The 26,940-nt window shown below is 37.8% G+C and overlaps 1 protein-coding gene and 1 pseudogene across 1 annotated transcript in view; both read left to right on the forward strand.

The window, feature by feature from the left end:
- The window catches only part of LOC107707579 (cytosolic carboxypeptidase 6), a 347,536-nt gene extending 334,936 nt beyond the window's left edge, over window positions 1-12,600 (forward strand). The window contains exons 12-13 of the mRNA XM_016511653.1: window positions 10,709-10,805; window positions 12,181-12,600. Coding sequence (XP_016367139.1) covers window positions 10,709-10,805; window positions 12,181-12,277 — 194 coding nt within the window. The 3' untranslated portion in view covers window positions 12,278-12,600. The remainder of the gene's footprint in view (window positions 1-10,708; window positions 10,806-12,180) is intronic.
- Window positions 12,601-14,366: 1,766 nt separating this feature from the next.
- LOC107707583 (spermatogenesis-associated protein 6-like) lies at window positions 14,367-26,938 on the forward strand (annotated as a pseudogene).
- The last annotated feature ends 2 nt before the right edge of the window (window positions 26,939-26,940 follow it).

Genomic DNA, 26,940 nt, shown 5'->3' on the forward strand with positions numbered 1-26,940 from the left:
ATCTGGGAGGGTGTGTTAGTGTGTGTGTGTGTGTGTGTGTGTGTCAGTGTGTGTGTGTGTGTGTGTGTGTGTCAGTGTCTGTCAGTGTGTGTGTGGGGCTGAGGGTGTCAGCCTCCAGTAGTGGAAGGGTATTTGCCGTGGCATGTAGTGCAAAGATTGGGGGCAAAGAGGTTACCAGAATGTGACATGCCACTTTTTACAGGCCGGTTGGCAGGTCTATGGAGCGTGCAAATTATCAGCAGAGACCTTTACTGACATGACTTCACTCCCCGTTAAAAGCCAAAACAATGACAACATTATAATTACCTAAAAAGGAATGAATTCACCTTTTCCTAACCTCACTAAACAAACACACACCCATACACACATGCATAATGTACTGCTAATGTTGACAGTGGCACCACCTGGATAAAGATCTCACCACACTCCACAATGCTGCATTTCATGACAGAAGACATTGAAAGATCCTTCAGTCAAATGGCTCAATTGCTCATATTTTTGCTCCACCTTTGTCTCATTATAGAATACGGAACATATCGGGAATATAGAACAGCAGCACTGAGGGAATAATTTAGCACATTTAATGATTTATCACCACCTGTAATGTCGCACAAAACTGAGGAAATTTATGATGGATGCACGGCCCGGTCGTTGGTAACCTGTAACCGATTTTTATCGGCATCACAGCATCCCCCGGGCGATATAAGCTGGTTAATGCCTGTGGTGGCAATGTGCCTCAGGTGGTTATGGAATCTTATGAATTTAGATTGACAGAATAGAGTGTGGTTTGAAATGACCTTTTAGTGCGATGAGCCCTGAATGAATGTGTGTACATCAGCTATAGCACTATACTGTCTTAAGTACTCCCACATCTTCATCATCGACACCAAATCTCATGTATGTCACTTTAAACGTATCTTATACTGAATTACCTTATAAGGAGCTTAATGTGTTAACTTAAACATGTCAAATTTGAGAAAATAATTGCTCATTTTAAAGGGTTAGTTTACCCAAAAATGACAATTCTGCCATTAATTACTCACCCTCATGTCGTTCCAAACCCGTAAGACCTTTGTTCATCTTTGGAACAAAAATTCAGATATTTTTGATAAAATCTGAGAGCTCTCTGACCCTGCATAGACAGCAATGCAACTGTAATGTTCCCAGTCTATCTATCTATCATCTATCTATCTATAATAAATGATCTGTTTTAGTATACATTATTATTATTATTATATAATTTTCTAAAAAAAACATCCTGATTGCTAATCTCTGAGCTATCGAACAATCCTAATTATTGTTAAAGATTATCAGTTTAATGAAAGATATTTGCTTTTGTTAGTAATTTCACTTCATAAGCGCATTCATCGTCATTTATCTGCAACCAAACAACCTAATTGATGAGGGATAATGTAATGCTTTTTGTCCAAGTCGTGCTGTTCCCGAATTCATTTGAAAAAGTGGCAGAGAAGTTCTGATGACACACCATCGTTAGAATGTCGAAAACAGGTGAGCGCCGAGTGAGTCTGGGATCTCGTTCAACACCCAGCTGGATGCTTTGATGGAGCGAGCTCACTCTCTGACTTTCAAATCACTTTGTACGGATGTCTCAAAGCTCATCGTCCTAAGAACTTCAGAAAATGTTGAATAAAGTTTTGGTTTGTTGAGTTTAGCTGACATCTGTGGTGCAGACACGCTTTGGCTGGTGTGCGCTATCCATGTTAGAATCCTTTCTGATTTACTTTTTCTGGAGATATTTGTCATGACATAAGCAAAGTGTGCTTGGGGATCGATTAGAATTATGATAGCTAGTCATCCTAAGGGATGAAATGACGCAGTTTTAGCTGTATGCGTCATTTTCCGATCTCTCCTTACAGATTGAGATGATCATATCTGTGTTAATATTTTCAATGACTCAATGATTAAAATTACAGTGGCATTTAAAGATGTGGTGTTTGAACGAAACAACATGTTAAGGTTAAAGCTTAACTTTTGGGTAAAGATTAGTATTAGGCTCAGTGCTAGTCACCCGAAATGGGGAATGTTTCAGAGAGACATTCACAATAATCTTGCCTCTGCCCTTTACCGACTGACAGGTTAACAAGTCTTCTACTTCCAGTCATCAATGAAGGGAGCGTGAGAGAGAAAAACCGCACAGTGTTATGGCGACCGTGCCATTTTCTTTTGTCCTTTAGGCTACAGACGGCTACTGAGAGAGGTGTTATCCCTGGGCTAAGCTATAAAAGTCCCACTCAATCAAGCACCGCCTTTCAATGTCAGACGCTTCGGTTTGGATCCAGCGAGCTTAAATGTTGCACTGCTGTCTTGAGAATGAGCCGTACATATAAAGCGATCCAGCACAAGCACAATGTCGGATCAGGCGGCTCAATGGATCCAGCTGCCTTTAACATCAGTCACAGCCTTTTCCAAAGACAATTCTGTTGATCCTCAAGTTAACTGCCAATGGCTGACATGAGATCAGCCCGAACAATGGCCTGATTGGCAGAGGTGTAGTAAAGAACATAAGAAGGGCCTTTTTTGAATACCAAATAATAGCATTTCAAACATGACAATACAAGACCATATTCATACTGTATATTTGAAATTTAGCCCTTTCAATCAAACTATAAAGGATGAGAGGTCTGTAAATCCTCCGGAAAATTGAGTTAACAGTAACCTGTAATACAACAATGTAGGGATACACAGGCCTCAGCAAGACTGTGGAAATCATATGCATGCTATGCAGAAGGCTTAACGTGATTTACACAAGACATATTCCTGGATCAATGTCCTTTGTTGGTCCTGGAACAACAATCTGTAACACTTAAAAATAAGGTCTCATTTGTTAACATTAGTTAATGCATTAGCAAACATGAACTAACAATAAGCAATATTTCTTTTAACAATACCTATTAATCTTTGTTAATCTTAGTTAATAAGTTGCATTTTTGTAAACTAAGGCCCGGTTTCACAAACGGGGCTTAGCTTAAGCCAGGACTAGGCCTTAGTTAAATTAAGATATTTAAGCAACTTTTACAAAAAATACCATAGAAGAAAACATTACAGGTGTGCATCTTGACACAGAACAATGACACTGACATATTTTAAGATATGTCAGAGCAAGATATTTTCAGTTGAGACAGCTCAAACATGCATTTTAGTCTGGGACTAGCTTAAGCCTTGTCTGTGAAACCGGGGGTAAATGTATTAGTAAATGTTAAAATTACCATTAACTACAATTAATAGATGCTGTATAAGTATTGTAAATTTGTAAGTTCATGTTAACTATATTAAAGTTAATAAATGAGACTTTATTGTACAGATTTTGAGGATAGCATTAAGAGTCAAGAAGGTCTAAAATAGTCAAAAAGCTATCTGTTAGCATTCCCACAGCATTTTTAGCACAGTTATTTTCATGCTTTATTGTCTATTCAAAGCTTGAAAGCTTAATTTTTATTTATTGCAATTGTATAGAAAAAAGCAACCAGTTAATTGTTCCTTTTGTGTTCCATGAAGAAGAAGAAAAAAAGCCAGAAAGGTTTGGCATGACAAGGGTATTTATTTATTTAAATTTGATGTCGTCACTCTAATTCATTCATGAATCAGCTTTTATTATTTTTTAATCTGATAATTATATAATTTAACGTAATTAGATACTTTTTGTTATCTTGTAGTGCTAGTTAAATACTTTTTTTAAAAGCTAGCTTGGCTGTATTTAAATGAAATTAAAAATAGCTTCACAAGCTACAGTTTCAGAGTGTCTTTCTCACTGCAGCACTCTTAATGCCTCATTAGCTGTTCCTAATTTTTATGTGTAGCATGTCTGCAGCAGTGATAAATTAAGATTTTAATTACTTGCTATTGTGAACACTTAAAGGGACAGTTCACCCAAGAATACAATTCTGTCATCGTTTACTCACACTCATGTTGTTCCAGATTTTCATGACTTTCTTTCTTCTTTGGAACATAAATATTGACAAATGTCACATTTTCTTTTTGGACCCCATTGACGTTCATTATGTGGACAAAAACAGTTGAAACACTTTTCAAGATAAAATATGGTATATTTGATGACAGAAATGTCATTTTTGGCTGAACTATCCCTTTAAAAGGATTCGGATGTTTGGAAATAAGATGTGGTTTTGTCATCAGTTGTCGGTTCTCAATCAGATCGTTGTTTTATACTCTTTGGCTGATGGTTTAGATGCATTCAGTGTTTCCCAATGTGAGTTAAGAAACTTCTAATGGTCATAACGGAATGGATATGGTTCTCCCTCGTTCTCTATCTGTGGAGTAGATTGTCTTGAGAGGTCATCAGATACGGCAGTGTTCTGGTCTTTGAGAGCTTTATGGCATGAAATGGATTTGATTGTGTGGGTGCAGTCGGATCCGGCCTGTGGCCAATCCAGCCACTGTACCTCTGCATTGCTCTTAAAGCCAGTACTTCATACCAGAGTGCTTATCTCAGCCCTTTAGCACCACTGCTCATGGTCATCTCCTTCCTATTAACACTACAGCAGGACCGTCTCTGATGGGAAAATGGCAGTGAGCGGTCTGCCAAGTAATATCATGTACGTTGCAGACTGTCTATGCATGTGTGTGTGTGTGACACGTTGATGTATTTGATTAAATACATAGATAAATGTTCAGGCACTTAGGAAGCATTATTAAAATTTCCTGCTCGGATTCCTGCCAAATGTAATTCCAAAGCTTGAGTTTGTCCTCTACGGCTGTTAATTTGGGTTTCGCCCTACAGAGGCCGGGAGAAAGGTCTTTACTGAGAGTTCGAGCAGCCGGGAGACAATAGCTGCGTGCTTTATGTGCTCTTGTTTAGGCTACTGTTTTAATTAGCATTGTTAATTGGCACTTTGTGACACCCCGGTGACAAGGCCTGTCACTCCACTGTATTGATGGCACTCTTGTCCCTAATTTGTCTGCTTGTTAACACATGGCCGGCTCCAGACCAGGGTGCCTTGTTTCTTGTCATTGGGCCATCATTGTCCGTTTGTCTGCGCGGGAGCGTTTGCGTGCGGATACACAGTCCGGTAAACAAATTATTTGTCAGGCCATGGAAACGTCCATCTCCGTCTCGTCTCATCAGCCCCTTGGAGACCTGTCCTTGAGTCGCAACAAAGACGACAATCGATCCAAACATCCAAGCTTATGCCGATGACATTAAAAACCGCACACGCATCAATGACACGGACTGCTTAACCCATTTAAGCCCACGGGAAACTGAAGACGGCTCTATAGCTCAATCTGTAAATAGTTTTTGTGTGACTTTAGAAAGAGCATTTGAAAACGTGACTGCTTGATAATGTGTTATGCGGTGGTGTTTAGTTCATGCTGCCATTTCTAAACGTTTACTCGCAATATTTCAATGTATACATACATTTCTGTTGGAATTTCTGTTTAGACTTAGAGAATTAGCTGTATTTTAGTCAACTTTACATAAAGAAAAACACTTAGAAATCGCACAATATGTTGCACAGTATGAAACATTGTGCAAATGATTCTTACTACAACATATCTGGGAAAAATCTGGGCATATTAATATGTTAACTGAAACCGCCAGATTTCTGCAACAGTGTGTGAAGTGCCATGCTGAGATTTTAGACTTTAGAGCCTTTTGAACTGTTGTATTTCCATTCATGCATATGGTATATTTTTTAAAAAGATACAAATAAAACTGTTTTATATTTAATTATGTAGATGGCAAAAACATTTTAAAAATATGGCTGAGGTTATCAAATTTATAGGGAGATTTTATTGGTTTTTTAGCATAGCCATAGATATAAAATATGCAGCTTCTCTTAAAATAGTATGTGAAATGTAGGCTAAAACACACACAAAGCCAGCTGCTGCAAAGGGTGAATATGCAGAAGAATCACAGACTGAGTGCCCTAAAACAGCTGGTACTGTCAGCTTGCACTTATTTGTGCAAAATCCAGCGCTCTTGATTGCATTAAGACCAAATACGATCCATATTGGATTTTAAAGAGCGGGGAGATGTTCTCTTTCAGCTATATACTGAACATGTGTCAATTACATGTGTGTGTTTTTTTTTAATTGATCTACTTTTAACTTGTTGAAAACCCTGACATTAATAATAATGAAATAGTAGACTAAATAGTAAAATGTGTTAGCTTTCGTGAGAATTTTTGCAGACAAATAGTCACAGGCCCATTTTTTAAATATAAAAATGACTGAGAACATCTGGTTTATAGGGTTATTTTCGTAATGTTAAACTGTTTACTTCTAAACAAAATTCCCCCCATTTATTAGGATTCCCTTCACATCTGAGTGGTTAAATTTGAAGCGTAATTCTGTCTCATGATGTTTGCAGTCTGGCTTCTGTTGCGATCGTGATCACTTCACCACACGGGATGTCTAACCTTCATGTCTCATTATTATGCAACAGCTCTCGTCTACCGTCCAGGTGGAACGGTGGATGTTTTGGAAAATTCCGGCCCTCCACAGGCCTCATCCCACGTTCTGGCAGTACCTCGCATTTCCACCTGCTTCCAGGTTGTTCGAGGCATTCTGGTAGCTGCTGGGCCGTGGCCAACAGCCAATCAGAGCGCAGGAGAGTCCCGCTCACAGCTGTGATGCTGATGAAGTCTTCTCCTCTTCCTCATCAGACCTTCCATCACATATTTCCTGTTATAAATGGGTATGATGTGACATCACAAGTGGAGAGGCCATCTGCACACGGCAGGGTCCCGGGCTATTTCTGTCAGGGCTCGACGTACGCACATACTCACTGGCTGGAAGAGTTTCTGTTTATCGAAGGGAAGCATGAAACTTTTTACGAGGTCAAAGCAAAGATGTCATGGATGCGAGAGATTTGAGGACACTTTGGTATAATATTTTGTTGCTTCTGCCAGACTTGATAACACAAAAGGCCAGTGGTTCTCGACTAGTGGGTTGCAAATCAAAAATGGATTGCTAGTCTGTTCTGAGAAGTGCTACAACAAAGCTATTATAAAAGCTACTTTTACTATTATTATTATTATTTCAACATTTTCTCACTGTTATTATTTAGATTATTTAATGTAGTATTATTTTGTATTGTTTTAAAACATACAACCTTTTATTTTGCATAACTTTATTATTATTATTATTATTATTAACATGTTTAATTTTGCATAGCAATATTATTTGGGATTATTTATTTTATTATTCTAAAACAAACAATTTTAAATTTTGCATATCGTTTTAAACTTCTTTTAATTTAGCATAATATTGTCTTAATTACTTTTTTTGCATTTTTGTTTAATTTTACATAGTAATATTATTTTGGATTATATAATGATTATTATTTTGTATTCTTATTTAAAACAAACAACTAAATTTTGAATCATCATCATCATTATTATTATTATTAAACAAACAATATATTTACCTTTGCACACTGTTATCTTAATCAGTAATTTTTGTTATTATTATTATTATTATACATTTTAGTCATTAATTTTTCTGTTTAATTTTCCTATAATATCATATTTATTTTCAGTTATTATTATTATTGTAATACAATTCAGTATTTTTTTCTTTTTTCATAATATCCTATTTATTTTCATTTATTAGTAGTTGTAGAATTTTAATATATTTCTATATTACAACATTACAGTAATAAACTATTTTGGTGCTGTGTTGACTTGCCACAAAGCGAGACCAATTGAGCACCACTAAAGTAGCCATTTTCTTTGCGGTCTTTTACGCTATTGCTTAATCAATACGGTGCACATTAGAAACATAACAGAAATGCTGTGTCATAATTTCAAAGTGAACCCTGCCATCTTCCCTGCCCGGCATCCAAAAATAGCCGTTGTTTTTGGAGGGCTGCAGTGTTTGCAACCCTGGCCAGATGGGGTGTGAAGACAGGGGCTGGAGTCATGGAGAGAGTTCCCATCAGCCCGCTGGGTGAGGGATGGAACCCAGAATGGCTCCGTACACTGCAGTGGCTGTCAAGGCCTCAGAGAGCAGGGGGGTGATGAGCAAACGACTGGATCCAAGAGCCCAGATGGAAGGTTTAAACACAGACGCTTTGACCTCTCTGCTAATCAAGGTCATGTCGAGCGCCTGTTTATTTCACTGACAAATGGTCATAATATAGTTGGCGATTGATGCGGTTATGAATAACACAGTAGTGCACAAGTAAATCAGAGTAGAAAATGGATTGAATTGTCATTTAGTGTGTGAATATGTGTGTGTCATTTACATGCACGACACATGACAGAAAGTCCTTTGGTTGGTGCATTCCCATCAAGGAGGGATTGTTTATGAGTTAACAGCTTTGGATAATAGGATTCCAGCCATGGCCTCGGGATTTATGTGACCAGGGAGATTTTTGACTGTTGGAAGAAATTGGAAAAATAAAAATAAAAAACGACTGAATCGCTTTGCACCTTGTTTTTCTTCCAGGGCTCTTGTTTCACTCCAACAGCCCTGACAGTCAGACATGTCATCTCAAAACATCGGTAAAGGGCTGACAGCCAAAGGTGAAAAATAACACCTCTGTGTTCATTCATCAACAGTGTCCGGCCCCAAAAGAGCAGCCCGTTAACCACAACACACAGCTGGAGAAAACCTTCCTTATCAGATCATGATGGAACATCTATTCTGAGCCAGTGTCCTGCAACACAGACATCCATCACAGTCCGTAACACACATAGACTATGATCTATATCACAAGATCAAGCTTTTCTTTGAAACCTTGTATAAAAAAAATGTAGTTTAAAGACACAGGTCGCCAATAAAATAAAATAAAAAATTCTCATGTTGTTCCAAACCTGTATGACTGACTGATTTCTGTGGGACGCAAAAGAAGATATTTAAAATAATGTAATGGAGCTTTTGAGCTACAAAAAAAAGAGACAAAAAGCTAATGAATCACAAAAGCAGTTTATAAGACTCATGCATTATGTATGTTTTGTGAGGAACCAACACAAATGGAAGCTATTATTCACTGATAACCTTCATCTTTAGTGAGATGTTAAAGGGATAGTTCACCCAAAAATGAAAATTCTGTCATTAATTACTCACCCTCGTGTTGTTCGAAACCCATAAGACCTTCGTTCATCTTCGGACACAATTTAAGATATTTTTGATGAATGACAGTACCATGACGCCAGCGTGTGGCAGCGCCGGCGCTGACCCAGATCCGGCGTGATGACGTCATTACGCCGGATCTGGGTCAGCAACGCCACATGCTCGCGTGTGTAAAGTCCTAAATAAAGTCCTAAATAAAGTAAATAAAGTCCTTATTTTTGTTTTGTTTGCGCAAAAAAAGTTTTCTCGTAGCTTGTCGATCATCTTGGTACTTTTCTGGACCTTGAACGTGGTAGTTACCTTGCTGTCTATGGGAGGGTCAGAGACCCCCTTAGATTTCATCAAAAATATCTTAAATTGTGTTCCGAAGATGAACGAAGGTCTTACGGGTTTCGAACAACACGAGGGTGAGTAATTAATGACAGAATTTTCATTTTTGGGTGAACTAACTCTTTAACTATTGAGTCAGTGAATCGAACTTGAAACTTCATCAGTTTAATTTTGGAATGAGTCATTCAGACCACTTTTGTGAACGAGATCATCCAAAACAAGATCTGACTCAAAACAATGATTTGTTCAATTTGTTCAGCTGGACATCATCAGCTCTGTTGTATCACCAAATGAAGCTAGGGCAGATATTTGGTTCGGTCTGTTCGTTTATGATCATATTATTGTATGTCGTCAGAGTTGTCGTCATATGAACTACTTCTTTGGGGGGGGGGGTTTAAGCCTGAATCTCTGGTCTCCATTCTCCATTATTTGCAGTTGCATGGAAAAAATGTCCAGTATATTCTTTGAAATGTCTCCTTTTGTGTTCGGCAGAAGAAAGAAAGTCAGGTTTGGAACAACACAAGGGTGAATAAATGATGACAGAATTTTAATTTGCGGATGAACTATTCCTTTAGGTTAAAAGAAAATGATTTCCGTTTAACGTTCGCCTGGCTTGTGGTTGTTGGAGTTAAACGGCTTCTACTCTTTCAGCTGCATTGTAAGTGCCCTCACAGCTCTTTGATGCAGTGCTTTTGGTAATTGATGTGCTCTGTAACGTGGGCACGGTGGAAGAAAGGCTTGTGGGGGGGGGTTGGAGTGAATGAGATGCATTTTTTTCCTTTTGGCTGACTTGACTGAGAGGCGTTTGATTTATCCTCACGAGGAGCTGAGCGCTGGCTCGCCTGTCCCGCTTATTTACTCTCCGCATTGCTCTGCTGGGTATTGGCCAGTTATTTACTGCAAATGGTCGCGTTGGTACGAGATGGGAGAAAATCGGGCTCTTATTTATTTATTTATTTTTCAATTAAAAGTGGCACGTCAGAACAGAGATTTAAAGGTTCCGAGGGATCCGACGCTCTAACTGTGCTGGGGCCTAGGAGGCGTTCCAATATTGCTTTGTTGTCGACTGTCTCTTTAGGAATACAGAGACAGACTGCTGGAGTGGGCTCAAGGTATTTGACTCTTCAATGCCGGCAAGTTTTTACCAATGACAATAAAACAGTCAAAAGACCAATATATATGCATATGAAGGTCACTTTATATTGCCGTTTTTCCGACCAAAAAAAAAATGTATGTGGGGTTCCACAGCTGAGATGTGCAGTCGTTGTTCAGTAATAATCTGTGTTATGTGATCTCAAAGGTTCCTTAATTTCCTCATATATAGACATGAAGCTGGGCAGAAACATGGCCCGGACATTCCTGGATTACTACAAACTGAACAACCTAATAGATGAAAGCAAACTCACAGGACACATTAACAGGTGCATAATGCAATCACATACAGTATTTCATTATCTCACAGCAATGGCACTGATCTTGGGTTTGTTTTTGTTTTCCATATCATTACATTACATAGATAGTTTATACTACAATCCTATTAGAAGACACTCTTTGCATAAGATTTTTTTTATTACTTAATTGAGTCATATATTATTGCGATATTTAAACAACTTGAAACTTAAGGTGGTAATCAGCAAAATTGTATTTAGCTTAATTTGTTAAAGGATTAGTTCACTTCCAGAATAAAAAATTCCTGATAATTTACTCACCCCCATGTCATTGTGTCTTTCTTTATTCAGTCAAAGAGAAATTAAGGTTTTTGAAGAAAACATTTCAGGATTTTTCTCTATATAGTGGAATTCAGTGGGAGACAAAGGGTTGATGGTCCAAATTGCCGTTTCAATGCAGCTTCAAAGGGCTCTACACAATCTCAGCCAATGAATAAGAGTTTTATTTAGCAAAATGACTGGCCATTTTCTAAAAAAAAAAAAAAGTATATACTTTTTAATCAAAAATCTCCATGATGCGTGTCACACATTACGTAATCATGTTGGAAAGGTGACGTGTGACATAGGCAGAAGTACCAACACAGTGTTTACAAAGCAAACGTGCAAAGAAAGTGAGATGCACTTTACAAAAAAAGCCAAAACAACGATTTTGGATGATTATGAAGTTGGAGGAAAAAATTAGATGGAGTTTTTTTTTTTTGCCCTACCCTACCTTTTTTAACCGAAGTACACAGACAAAGAATTAATGAAGCTTTCCTTTCAATGGCACCCAATACTACATAATGTGTTAAATGCTTCACACAACAGATAACGTTCAGATTTTTGTTTCGTTTTCAGATGATCTCTTATGAGAGCATCTAATGTAATTCATCTCAACATTTGTTTTCCTTCATCACAAACTTTTTGACCTGATTTTTTTAGTGTAGAATTTAATATTTTAATAATTTCACAAAAAATTCACATGCTCAGCTCATGGTCACATGTCATGCAGTAAACAAAGAAAATATTTGATCTTTTTTGTATTATTTTTGTGTTTTATTTTTTAAATTATATATTTGAATTTGCCATTTTTATGATATAATTATTAGCTTTTCATCAATTCACAAACACCTCGTTTAGAAAACCCCACTCTTAATCATCATATAATATGGAAATATATATATATATATATTATTTACTGCTTTCACCATATGCACTCACAGATGAATGAAATGATTGTCTACTTTTGCAAGTACTGTCACATGCTTTATTTTCTGTATAGTTGTCTCAAAACAAGGGGTGGCTCATCTAACCCTGAACTTCTGATTCTTACAAAACTCCTCTAAGAAACATCCTTTATGTCTTTCAGCACTTTCGATGGAACATCCACCAGTCATCAAGGAAACAATGCTGGAAATGGGAAGGTTAAAGGTGACAGAAAACCCCATGGAGTCAGGAATTACTAAAAACACAGGGGATACTGTATGGTTCCACATCCTCGAGTGAGACGTTGTGAACTATGGTCCGCTTGCAAATTACGTTTTCATATCAGCCCACAGCAATCCACCAGATATTTGTTGTCTAAGTTTTTATGTGCTGATAGGACTCAACGACTGTGAATAAGTCTTCTGTATTAATTCTCACTTGTGAGATATTGCACAGAGAAAACATCAACTGTAAATTATCCCACCGGCTACATTTATTGCTTTTTCAGTGCTTTGTTGAATATCAACTACTTTCTTTGCCTTGCATTTGGAGTTGCCTATTATCAGTACAGAAATTGTATTTCACTCAGTTGTACTCATTCTGATAAAGTGATTACTTTTATGAATTCTTTAATTGTCTAGATAGTCATCTTGAGTTGTTTTTTCAAACCTGAATGTTTGAAAATTGCTTAAATAAAAAGCAATTGACCTGTAATGTTTTATTATATTCATGCTTTGTGTTCATAAATTTGCTTCTAATAAAGTGTTTGATAAAAAAATGGCTTTCCAGTGTCTTATTAAGTGCTTATATTGAAATCCAGCAGAAGTAATTTTGAAATGCTGTTACAAAAACAATGCATTTTAATCCTCTCATCATAGTCTCAGGGCAATAAGCATCAACACATCGTCTGCTGTTCACCAAAGTACTCTAATACAGAGTCGGTAACACAGCGTCTCCAAACAATGTCTGATCTGTCCACACACAGAACACAGTGTGAGGGGGCTAAAATACTGAATGGCTCAAGCTATCAGTCAAGAAGTGTGAAAAGCAGCGTGTATTTTTCAGGCCAGTCATTCGGAATAACTGAGGCAATCAGTTAGAAAAGGCAAAAACAAATGACTTGCATTTTAGATGGTAGAAGAGAAGATGGCGAGAGCTAATGTGAATGAGAAAACACGTCCATCTACAGAATCTCGACAAACACACACACACACACAGGTAATGGCGCTGTCATACCTAAAAGCATTTGTGCTTATGGAGAGCCTCACCTCCCCACTGCTCTGTCATTTTAACCAGAGCCTCGAACCATTAGTCCCTTATGCTTGGCTCACCTCGCTGCCACAAACACATCCTAATTGCCCTTAGGCTGCTGTGAACTGTTTGCATTTCCCCTCTTAAACATCAACATGGTCCATTCCTGTGCACAAGTTAACTGGCCTCTGTGATTCGCTGTGAGGTCTGTCTCTCAGCACTAGCAGTGGTGTGGTTCACTTTGAGGGCAGATTCTTACTGAACATCATTATAAGCAGCTTAAAACTGAGACTTAGTGAACTAATGTCACCCCACTTTTAGACATTTCTACTTCCCTTCACCCTACGTGTTCAAAAATAGTCATTACTTTTCAAATTCCCGTGTCCTCATGTGTCAAATCACTCCTGGCCCCTCCTGACTTGAAGTGAAGCTGTTTTTAGGACCAAACACTGCTAACTGTGCATTTTCTTACCAAATCTTTACAAGAATCACTTTTGACAGAGTTGACACAAATCTTGGGTTGGCTCTTCAGCATCCTACAATTGTTTGTCCTATATAGAAATATCCTGTTATGACCGCTCTTTAAATTTTAGTTATTTGTTTTATGAAGTAATTTGTTCAGTTGTTAATTTACAGCAGTAATCAGTCAGCATTATAGCAACTACAATATTTAAATTATGAATTTAAATGATTAATTTTAATGATAAATTTGATAATAATCTTTTTTACTGTCTATGATAATAACTATTATTATTATCATTATTACATAAATGTATGTTATAGGTAATAATTAGCAACACTAATAGCAACTACAGTATTCTGTTGTAGAATCAAACTAAATAATCTGTTTGGTTTATGAGAAAAAAATCTATTTAACTTTTATTAAAACTACAGCAGCTGTAGCTTTCATATTTTATACTTATTTTAGATTTTACAACTTTTTTATTTTTTAGACTATTGTTTTAGGGAGTACTGAACTCTCTAGCCTTTAGCTGATCTTCTGCCTTCCGCCTTAAAAAAAATAGTTATTTCTACATTTAGTCACAATAGTCATTTTGTCACTTGATCGTGTCATTTACTCGCAGTTTCACGGCAGTGGTCGCTTGGGCTGTTGTCATAGCAACGAAGTTTAAAAACATGGGCGGACTGACGCCGCCCAAGAAGCCTTCAGCTTCACAAATGCGACAAAAAGCGCTCAAATGCACTGTCAAGGTGGATATCCAATCTGTAAGTATATCAGCCCGCGTCCCATTCTGCCTTTTTCGCTCAACAACAACACAAATATTCCTGTTTGCGTGTGTTATGATAGAAGTTTCCGTGTTAGCATACTGTTAGCAACAAGTGGCTACTGTACCACGGATGTTCATCAGCCATCAATCAACGCTGCAACGAGCAGAAACGTGATAATAAACTCTCTTGCATTCATTCCAGCCTTCGATGTGTTTATTAAAAGCAATGCACGTGCAAACTACTTCATTTTCAGCCAGGCTGTTAGCATCTAGTAGTTTTTGGTTCAGACAGAGCTTTTGTTTTTCATATAGTGCATCATGAATATAAGAGAAATTATCTTCTGATCTGCAGGAATTTTTGATGATTCACATTAAAGTGTGACTAGGAAGAGGAAGTAGTTGATTTACATTCGCAGATAGGCAAGACGTGTTTAAGTAATATGTAGGTTTTTGTAAAATTAAAAGTTCGATTGGTAAGATTTTTTTTCATGTTAAGAGATTTTTCAAATCTGCATTTATTTGAATAAAAATACACTAAAAACAGTAATACTGTGAACTGTTATAAAAAACTGTTTTCTATTTTAATGTATTTTAAAATGTGATGGCAAAACGACATTTTCTTCATCCATTACATGTTTAGTGTCAAGATCCTTGAGAAATCATTCTTATATGCTGATTTGGTGCTCAAGAAACATTTCAGCAGTTGTGATACTTTTTTTCAGGATTTTTTGATGAATAGAAAGCTCAAAGGAGCAGCATTGTACATGAAAGATAATGTAAAATATAATGATATGAAATATGGTGTAAGATGACCTCATGTTAATGTTTTTCCTCCTATAGATAACTTGTCCAGGGGTGGTTTTACCATCCCAAGAAGACATTTATGTGAGTGTTCGGATAATGGGCCAGTATCAGAAGTCCAAGTGTGTTCCTCCAGTTTTCCCTCTGCTGCTGCATGAAAAAATGGTGTTTGTGAAGGTAAGACTTTATTAAAATGCCTTTGATTCATTTCAACCTGTGACACATGCTATCTTACTATCTGATTTCTTTTATTTTGTTTCTCTTCGACAGACCTTTGTGGGAGCAGTTGACCTGGGTGCTGTAGCTGAGCATCTGGAAAGTAAGAATCCTTTGGGCTGACTTCAGTTTGTCCTGTGTTCTTTCATAAACCTCAGATCAATAAACTTATATACCTTTCCATCATGTTTTTTTTCCTCTGCTGCAGATGATACAACATCTTTAGAGCTCATTCAGCTCGTTCCTCCAGGTAAGATCTCACATCCATTCCAGCTGTAACACTGACAGATATTTGAGGCTGTAGATTGAGTTCTCCAACATAGCGCTGTAAACCGAAAACATTACATTTGAGCTCAGCTTTGATTGAAGGCTCCAGCTTTTGCTGTTGACGCAACGACCGAATTCTCAGACCTGCTAGTACAATTTCAAAAATTAACCAACATCAGCAGGGGAATACATACATTATTGGACCGAGCACTCTCATTACAGTATGCATAAATCATGCTGCTTTCAATGGAGGTCTCTTGGGCTGAGATTTTTTTTTTTTGCACACAATCTGACACTCATTCGTTCCTGTTGCGTTATTGCTTTAAAACGCAAAGAAACAGCTTTATTACCTCGAAACAACTTGATTACCCAGAGCTGTCAAGAAAAACGGACAGAATTCAACGTTCCATCATTTATTTTTTATTTGACTGTGCAGAGGGTGAGATCCTAGCCACGTTTGAAGAAGACACCCGGGAGTTTCTGTATCCAGGCCCTCGTTTGACTCCCAGATCCCCAGAGAGAGAGATTCTGATGAAGAGATCCATCTCCTTGCCCGTGCGTGTGTCTTCCTCTCAGCGTTTTTGTCATATCTCTGATGCATCTTAAAAGCCCGTCCCATTTTCCTGCTATTTGCTTGAAGACGTAGATTGTTTTGGTAAATTGATCTGCCAAGAGTGTCATTATCTGCATTTGCCCTCTGTCTTTTCATCATTCGAAAAGTTTTGTGATGTTTTTTTTCTGCTCTCTATCTCTCCTGTCTCGTTCCCTCAGGGAATCTCTCCCAAAGTGGAGTTTTCAACGACGTCTATTATTGAGGAGTGTGATGTGAAACATGGTCAGCCTGCCATGTCTGTGAGTCTCGGGGCTTTTGTTATTGCCATTATATTGCAGCTGGTATGTGCTCCGTTCCAAAAGCTAGCGCGCTGCCTACATAGGCAGCTGCCTTTGAAGGCGTCTGGCTTCTGGAACGATGGCTTCTGTATGATGCTTCTGCTCGTTATGTTTTGGAACAGAGCAATTATTTGTGATGCTAAATGAAAAGCAACACTGAGGTTTAACCGAAAAGGATCAAACAAAGGCTTTTTTTAGATGTACGTGGGAGTACATCTTTAGATGTACACTAACCCTGTCAATCAAACTGTCTGTTGCCATCTGTGCCACTTTCTGCTGTCCTTCTAGTGGCCTCACGCCCCCTTTCAGAATGTTCTTTTTACTATGCAGGTAATTACAGAGAATTGGCTCGTTTCTACTCGGATCGGCGCTGATCAGTTGGACTTGACCGGTCCAATTTGTTTCTTCCATTACTTGCTCGCAGACCTCTCGGGTCCATTTAGAATCGCTGATTGAGTCCGCATCCTTCATGTCAAGTTTCTCAGACCCTCGTTAGACGGCTTCTGCTGTTGACCGTCTCGTCGGTCCCGTTTCATGTGCGTGTCCTCCCTTTGTGGATGTCTCTAGTTCGGACTTGATACGGCATTCTGTAAAGCGGGCTTTCTCGGCGCGATTTGCATGCATTTGAACGGCGCTTGTTTCTTGTTTAATAAGCTACTTGTGGTGCTGGCTTTGTTGTTTCAAGGACATCCGGCTTTATCTCCCATTACCAACACCAGCCGAGCCACTAATCACATCAGACAAGCGCGACTCCTGCTTTAAAACGGCCTCTTTGTCCCTCCGTCCAAAGAAAAAGGAAGAAGAGAGAGAGAGGGAGAGACGAATAAAAGGAGAAAAAGCCACTTAGTTTAATTTCATTAAATCTCGACTCTTCAAACGGCAATCGCTATCAGGATTTACTTTTTTCTTTCTCTGCTTTTTAAAAATGACTTAATATGCCAGGATGTTCCAATTAGCATTTAAATTATCGTTGTTTTTTTACATCCACATAATGCCATTATCATATTAGGTTGAGACCGGCCATCAAATGCAATTAACATTTTTAAAAACGTATTTACCCAGGCAGCGCCTGCAGGAACAGAGTTATTGGGGCTCAGAATTATGTTAGCTGAGATTAGAGTTATTGAAGTCATTTGCCTGCAAAAGTGAGATTGGAACACTGAGGAAAGGTTTACATCAGGTTACATGTGTACATAACAAGGAAATTAGTGGATTAGCACCGTACAAACAGAAGGATGTTCGCAATATCACTACAATAAAGCGTGACCTTATACTCTCTTCCTCTGGGATCTTCTTTTCCCTTTCTATTTCAAAGGTGAAGCGTGTCATTTCTGCGTTACTAGTGGCAACAGACAGAAAAATAGCGATTGTTTCCAAACACACAGAGGCCATGCATTAATATTACTGGTGCTTGCGAAGGCATCGCTGTTATTATTGCTTATAGTAAGGGATTTGAACAAACCCCTAATCCTAACTATTAAGCACTAATGTTTAACTGTGCTACGGACATGAATGGCCACCACACAACACCTTAGCAACTGTGTTGCAATATGCTAATAAACATATAGAGCACCTTAGCAACCACCCATATTGTATTCCCTTGACATTTTCTTCACCAAATGTAGTTATTTTTCTGTTGCCTCTGAGCTTCTGAAAGTTTTGAAATATTATATAGAAAATATCATTTTTGACCATGTTTCATGTGTTGTTTTAGTATTATTTATGTATATAGGAGTATTTAATAATTTTAGTTTACATTTTAGTTGCATTTAGTTTTATGTGCGTTTGTCACCTTTATTAGTTCTCATTTTTTATTTCTATTTAGCTTCAATTTATTTTTATTTCCATTTTAGTAATTGTAGTACTTTAAGTTTTTTATGCATTTCATGAAATATTTATATAATTTTATTTCATTACCGCAAACATTTTTGGAATAGTTTTAGTTTTAATTTCAGTTAATGATAACACTGCAACTATGAATTCTATTCAGTGAATTCATTAATTCAGTGAAGTCTTTGTTCCTATCCAGTCATGTGGTCGTTCCTCAACTAAGCCCTGTCCTGTGAGAACTTCCCCTGCAAACTCAAAAAAGAAGAAGCCAGACACAGCGCCATCCTGTGGATACGAAAAGCCAACGGTGGCGTCCCAAAGCCGTGCTCCTTCACCCTACACCCACCGCAAGATGTGTCAGCTGTCTGAGGAGGCCAGACAATGACTCAGCCACCTCAAACTTGGGCCCTACACATTTAAAAAAGAGACGGTCCCTCAGGCTCCGTTCGTGGTGGGTCAGATTGACTAAATGAAACAATACAAGCAGTATTTGTGTACTTTTCATCTTTGATTAATGATCACTGACAAGGAACATTAGCTCAGGTCAACTGCATGTTATTAACATGTATGCACTTATTTTTAATTTTGACAGCTGAATTGCAGTATTTCTTCACTGAGGGCATTGATTACAGGAGACGGACAACCGTGTCAAAATCTTTACTTGTTTTCGTGACTGAAGTAAAAGCATAAATTATCCCTCTTGTTTCTTTTCCGTGTTTTCTAAAACAACAGTACATCCTGGGGTGCAAATATAAAAGCTGTCATGGTATAAAAGGCAGCTCTTGGATTTGTGTCTGATATCATCATGGCATTTTCTGTCACAGGCCTTTTAAAAAGTGGGTAGCCTTTTCAAAGAAAATCCCCAGGCTGCAATTAACCCAAGTAATTAAGAGTCAGGCCGTGATTAGCAAATTCTTCCCTCTTATTTCAGCAGATTAGCCCTTTCTGTTTATGTGTGTTTAAAGTCGGCACACTTGTTTTGCATGAAAACTAAATAGCTCGTTTCATTAACTCGCTTGGTCACTTTACTATTCAAATGAAGTTCGAATGGACTAATTGAAGTCTGAGAGTTGAGTTTATACACAGGCACCTGAGTCTGAGTAACTGAGTAACTTCAGAAACCTCTGAAGTTTCTCTCCTCACTTTCACCTTCCTAGAAAAGTGATTAACTCTCAAATGAAAGTCAAATTCATTTGAATAATCGATGCTCTGTGTCAATGGAGTGTTGATGCACGCCGCTTCACCTGCTAAATCAGAGATGAGCGAGTATTTAACTTTTAATGGGCAACGTAGCTGATTGCATCTTCTGTTTGCAGGTGCCCCGAAGCCCAAACACGTCGCTGATGGAAACTTCCATGTGTCTTACATCTCAGTCTTCTCCTAAAAGAAGCCCCCTACGTCTGCAATCACGGAGCTACTCCACAGACCACACAGGTCACCATGATATTTGTGTTTTTACATGTCTATTTGTGCATTTATTCATCCTCATGTCCCTCCAAACCTGTATGACTTTCTTTTACAAATGAAGATATTTTGAAAAATGGGGTCCAGTGTTGTTTTGGATCCGACTGACTTGTATGGTATGGACAAAAACAGATCTTGAAAAGACACTACTGTTCAAAAGAAAAGAAATGAATACTTTTTATTAATACTCAGCTAGGACACATTAAAGTGATCAAAAGTGACAGTAAAAACAATGTTATGAAAGGTTTGTATTTCTAATAATTTTTTTAAACTTTCTATTTGCCAAAGAATCCTGAAAAAAAACTTTCCACAAAAATATTGAGCAGCACAATTGTTTTTCAACATTAATAACAATAAATGTCTCTTGAGCACCATATTAGCATGATTTCTAAAGGATCATGTGACACTGATGACTGTAGGAATGGCCGCTGAAAATTCAGCTTCTCTATCACAGGAATAAATTACATTTTAAAATATACTAAGTGCAATAATAGTTCAATAGATCAAATAAATGCAGTCTTAGTGAGCATTTAACTTCTCTAAAAAAAAATCTTACCAACCCCAAACTTTTGAACAGTAGTGTAGCTTCTTTTGTGTTCTCCAAAAGAAAAAAGTCAGGTTGGAGCAACATGTTGGTGAGTAAATTATTTTTATTTTTGGGTGAGCTATACTTTTAAATACTTGTTTCGAGTATTTCAATCAATTACTGATCATTAAGTATTATCATATGTGTTTTTCTGTGTATTGTGGAAGATGCATTTTACCATATGTTCCCACAAAACTTCTCTAGATCCCTCTCTCCTCGGAAGTTTCAGATCAAAGCCCTCACATGTAAGTTACAAAGTGCTTAGTTTGAACTGATTAGAGATTAATGAATGTACATGAATCCTTGCCTATTCTGACACTGTTTTCTCCACTATATCTCTTGGGGAGGCATCCATGCAAGCAGCCAGAAGTTCCCCCAAAGATCACTCCAGCCCTGTGTCCAGCACGTTCAGAGATCAGAGTCCAGTCCTTACCCGCTCTTCCCTGAGAGAACGGTACGTTTAACATCCTATACTGCATTTACTCTGTTTGCTGAAAAGCGATTTAACACAGACAGTCTTTGCTCTTCTCATACTGTTCGATTTTGTCATTGGATTGATTTGTTTTTTCATTAGGGCCAACATTCAGAAGCATTATACTTACTTATCCTTCCATATGTTTATTATATGTCATGCTTGTGCTTTTCCTAAAATCCATACTTTATGATATGCATTTTTCTCGAACCTACAAACGTGCAGTGAGCGAAACTAAAAGTGCTACCCCTTCGTCCTTTTCCTATGAATTTCCAATTATGTGGTATTGACTAAATGTGCGGCTCATAAAAACAAAGCCCAGTAAACAGAGCGTCCATTCCACAAATCTATATTGTGATCACACACAACAGACAAGATGAATTTACTGCCTCGCCTTCAAATGGCAGAACCTGATGTTTGGTCATGTTTGTTCATTACTTATGAGAAGGGGGGGAAAGCTGCTGAGAAAACAAGGGGAAATGCTATTGATTGGGTTTCAGTGAGATCTAATGCGTTTGACCCGATGCACAGTTTAATAAATTCCGAGAGACCCTTGTCATTGATCTGAACATCGGCTGCGAAACCGGCAAATGTTTGTTTGTTTGTTTGCTAGTCTCTCTACCGCCAGCGCCTTTTCCGCAGGGCATGAGCAAACATTTAAAATCAATAGACAATCTAAGTCTTGAGAGTAAATAGTGGGAAATGTGTGATACTATTCTGTCAATTGAAAGCATGACCGGAGTCACAGGCCCGGAGATTAAGGCTCGCTCCGCAGATTCGCACAATGAGAGATCAGGCACGTCTTTTTGAGCTGCTGATGGGGGGAGTGAACGAAACGACGCTTTCTAAAGTTCAGGTTGGCCCTCTCTGGCCTTCTTGTATGGTAATTGTAAAGATGGCCAGCATTAAGACCGTTAAAGATAAAGAACCACAGTGATGCATGACCTTTCATACAGATCTGCTGGTCTTTTTACCTCTATATTTTAATAAAGATTCTAATTAATTCTCTTCTTCTATCTTTTTAACAGGCTCGGTGCGTTAATAATATATTGCTAGTTAATTCACACACAGGTTTTAATATTGTAAATCCAAGGACAGCTCAAATGTTTGGGTAATTCCTCATCTGAGCTTCTCTCTTGTGGCATATTTAGATGCATAAAATATAATAATACAATAAATATTAGTTTGTGCAAATTCATTATAGTTGTTGCCTCTATTCAGTCCTTTGTAAATGATTTTCTTGTGAAATTCCAAGACTTAATTTTTCATATTTGGGTTTTGTATTTTCAGTTCTGTTGTTTTCCATTCCCTGCAGTTTCCAGAGTTCATCCAGTCCCTCACAGTCGGAGGAGATCCACAAACGAGTGCAGAGAATCCTAAACATCCACGGAGCCCGCTGCAAGCTTTCTTTTTGTGCATTTGTGATTTAACTTCATGATTTAACTGGTCTGAAATTTATAAGTAGTATTTCCCAAGATGACAGAGCTCCAATGTAAGGGCGATAGCACAGACTAGTGGTTTGAGCTGGTATTGTTGGTATTTATTTCAGAACATCCACGGAGCCCGCTGCAAGCTTTCTTTTGTACGTCTCGCCTGAGATCGCAACTGCATGTAATGCTGTCATTCAATGCGCACGTTAACCCGTGCAAAAGCAATCTCCAAAACACTCATTACGGCACATGTCAGTGTTTCAAACGTCCTCCATTGATTCTGTCAAGCGCTCTGTGTTCTTCACATCCATTGTGTCAGGATGTGCCGCCACTGTCTTCCAGGAAGTGAACGAGGTAATCACCTTACGTGCTCATTCTTTCTGTTCGCTTGAGTCGTGGGCCGCTTAAACGCATCAACACCCACGCCGTGTTTCGCTGGAACACCCTGATGTGAAAGAAAAGCGAAAGAGTTCTTATTACACTAAAGCGTCCCCAAATCCTCCCTTGGAGGAAAAAAGGAGCGCATGTTCAGGTCTGCAGGCTGACGGCTGTCGTTACAGGCTCATCTTTTACAGATAGAAGAGAGAGAAGAGATGCCACAGTGGCACAGTTGGGTGCCAAGCGCTGCGTGGCTGAAGCCCAGCTCGAGAAGGGAACTGTGTAATCCACTCCAGATTTAAAAAGAGAGAAGGACTGGGATTTATTTTTAAGAGTTTTAATCAAGCAGTTCAAAGGATTTGCTTTTATGAGAGTTTCACTCTTATTGCATTAGCAGATTTTGGAAAAAAATTAATTGGTTTGGGATATTCGGCAACGCTGCATATCTTTGTGCTAATTTCACCGTATTATAATTAAACATCGGCTTATTGCATTATTTAGTGATAATGATTTGAATATTTTCATGACTAAAGTGTGTGTGTGTGTTGTCAGGATGAAGAGAGTGAGGAGGAGGAGGGGGTCAGACAGAGTTCACATGTTTCTACCCACTGTGACTCAGTGATTGACAACCGGCTACCGCAGGACAGGTAAACATCGCCTCGTTTCAAACAGTTTAGGATTTCTAGTTTAAATTCACATTTAAAAAATATTTCTTTGGGTTATATACTGTATATACACACAGTTGAAGACAAAATATTTCATTCTTTTTTAAATAATTCCCAAGTGCTCTTTAACCGAGAGAAGTTTTTTCAACACATCATTTCTAAACATAATAGTTTATTTAGGAAGCTTGGAATGTTTGTAATATAAATAAAAACAAAATTATAACCAAGAAAAAAATTATTAGCCCTCTGATGTTAATAGTCAATGGTCTATCTCTTTTGCTTGATAACAGCCTTTAGTTGTTTGTTGTAGTTCTCAACAAGTTTCAGGCATGTCTCCTGAGGAGTTGCAGACCATTCCTCCTTAGCAAATCTCAAGCTCCTCCAGATTTGTTGGTCTCCTGGCATGGACTCTGGTCTTCAGTGTGCCCCTCAAATTTTCTATTGGATTCAAGTCTGGGCTTTGTGCAGGCCAGTCAAGGACGTTCACTTTGCTCATTTGGAGGTAGTTCTACACCAGAAATGAGGTATGCTTTGAGTCGCTATCATGCTGGAAGACAATTGCAGATTGCCTGAAGTTGTCTTTCAAAATCTTCTCGTAGTCTTCCGTTTTCATGATTCCTTTGACCCTGACGAGATTCCCAGTTCCAAACGCACTGAAATATCTTCACAGCATTATACTCCCACTGCCATGTTTCACTCTGGAGACGGTGTTCTTTGGGTTGAGCACCTGTCCCTTCTTACTCCAAACATAGGCAACATCTCTATGGCCAAAGAGCTCTACTTTTGTCTCATCTGACCAAAGGACACGTTTCTAGTATACATAGATTTTCTCCAGGTTGTCCTTCAAACTTCAGTCTAGCTTGGCGGTGTCTCTTCTTCAGAAGAGGAGTTTTTCTTGGTCGGCATCCTCACAATCCATTCCTGTCCGGGCCTCTAGTGTCCGTCTTCGTTGAGATATCAATCCCAGCCTTGACTAAATCATTCACTAGTGTCTTGGCAGTTGTCCTTGGGTCTTTAGAAACCTCTCTCAATACTTTTCTTTACAAAGTTTTCGAAATCTTTCGCTTCCTGCCTCTGTTCTCCACTGTGTGGGTCTCTTCAAACTTCTTGATAATACTTCTCACGGCTGTTCTTGACACTTGAAAACACTGATAAACATGTATATGCTTCTCCTCCTTTGTGAGCATTAACAATTCTTTTTCTCAAGTCTAAACTAATTTTTTTTGTCTTTGCCATGATGACAGTACATATTATTTTACTAGTTGTTTGGAAAGATACTAATCCGCAGTTTACAGTATAATTTAAAGGCTTAGAGGATTAATTAGGTTAATTAGGCAAGTTATGTTAGTTAGGCAAGTCATTGAATAAGAGTGGTTTGTTCCGTAGCCAATCAAACAGATCATTTCTTAAGAGGGGTAATAATATTGACCTTAGCCATTTTTTTTTTTTTTTTTTATAATTTTTATTCCAGGCAAATGTAAATAAATAAGGCTTTCTCCAGATGAAAAATATAATAAGAAATAAGGCTTTCTCCAGATGAAAAATAATATTAATATCTGAAATTTCATAGGGGGGCTAATAATTTTGGCTTCAACTGTGTGTGTGTGCGCGTGTGTGTGTGTATGTATATGTATGTATGTATACACACACACACACACACACATCCCTTTTTCAGGATGCTATATTTTAAAGATAATTTTGCAAAATTTACACAAGGTCAGTTACAATGCCTTACAAGAGCAGTAAGACTCTTGAAAACCAGCAGAAGATATATGCCCAGGGTCCCTGCTCACCTGTGTTAACATGCCATAGTCCTGCTGCAGGGAGGCATGAGGACTGCAGATGTGGCCAGAGAAATAAACTGCAATGTCTTTAATGTTTGTAAGATACCTAAGACAGTGCTACGGGGAGACAGGAAGAGCAGCTAACCGTCCTTAACCATGTGTCCCCAAAGACTTGTGCTAAAACTTGCAAGTGCTTTGGTTGAAAAATCTACATATAACAGCAAGAACCAGCAAATCTGGTGCAGCCCATGATCATGAAATACACTGTAGTGCCTAAAGCAGCTGATGGCCAGACAAGATATTGACACCCCCCTTTGTTCAGGGACTCATTATTCCATTTCTGTTCGTCAGATATCTGTGAAATTTTTCTGTTTGTGTGTGTGCTTGTGCGTGTGGGTTTGTTTGTGTGTTTGTTTGTTTGTATATATGAAGTGCCAAACAGCAAATAATTATATACAATCTGAATATATATATGACCCTGGACCACAAAACCAGTCATAAGGGCCAATTAAATTTTTCAAAACTGAGATTTATATATTATGAGCCGAATAAATAAGCTTTCCATTGATGTATGGTTTGTTAGGATAGGACAATATTTGGCCGAGATCTGTAGGAAAATTTACAAAATATCTTCATGGAACATGATTTTTGGCATAAAAGAAAAATCTATAATTTTGACCCATACAATGTATTTTTGGCTATTGCTACAAATATACCCGTGCTACTTGAGACTAGTTTTGTGGTCCAGGGTCACACATGTAAATTGTGAATATATATATATATATTGAAGTAAATCTGAATATATAGAAGTAAATCTGAATTAGTTTTAAGCCTGAATATATAAATGTAAATTGTGAATGTGCTTATAATTCTGAAAATATACATGAAAGTTGCAATATATAGCACCTTGAGTGTAAGAAAGGAGCACTACAAATAAAATATATTATTATTATTATATATGGATAAGTCTGAATATATAGATAATATAGATGCAGATTATACATGCATCTATATTATCAGATCTATAGATTATATTAATATATAACATATAGATTCCATTTTGGAATATGTAAATAAAAATCATGAATATATGTATAGAAGTTAATCTGAATATATAATTAAACGTCTGAATAAATACAATTTACTCCGAAAATATAGTTGTAAATTTGAATATATAACCATAAATCAGACTGTATATACTCAAGACTGTATAAGTCTTGAGTGTATATATATGTGTGTGTGTATATATACATTTTTTTTTTAGCAATACAGTAAGTGTTTATGGAATGTCAAATTAAAATTGTGTCCTGTCCATACTGCAGGCTTATTCCTGGAGAGCCATCTGTTCATTTAGACAACGGCACATTCTGGACTAACAGAGCGGGTGCGTACACAGGAAAGCCCCACAGAGCTGTGTTTGAGGACGGTTTGAGCAAAATCTACAAGAACCTTTACAGCAACGCATCACAGACAGGACACAGTGGACAAAGCACCTGGACACAGTGATCATAGATACATTCAATTAGTCATTTAATGTATTTGCATATGTCTGGTAAATCAAATCAGGAAAACCGTATGGGTAGTGGGAGTTTGACAAGATGTTATTTACTTTTTTTTTTAACTTCCATAATGATAACAGCAGTAGTAAAAACAAAAACC

The sequence above is a fragment of the Sinocyclocheilus rhinocerous genome, unplaced genomic scaffold, assembly GCF_001515625.1.
Source record: "Sinocyclocheilus rhinocerous isolate Xijiao unplaced genomic scaffold, SAMN03320098_v1.1 scaffold1166, whole genome shotgun sequence".
NCBI lineage: Eukaryota > Metazoa > Chordata > Actinopteri > Cypriniformes > Cyprinidae > Sinocyclocheilus > Sinocyclocheilus rhinocerous.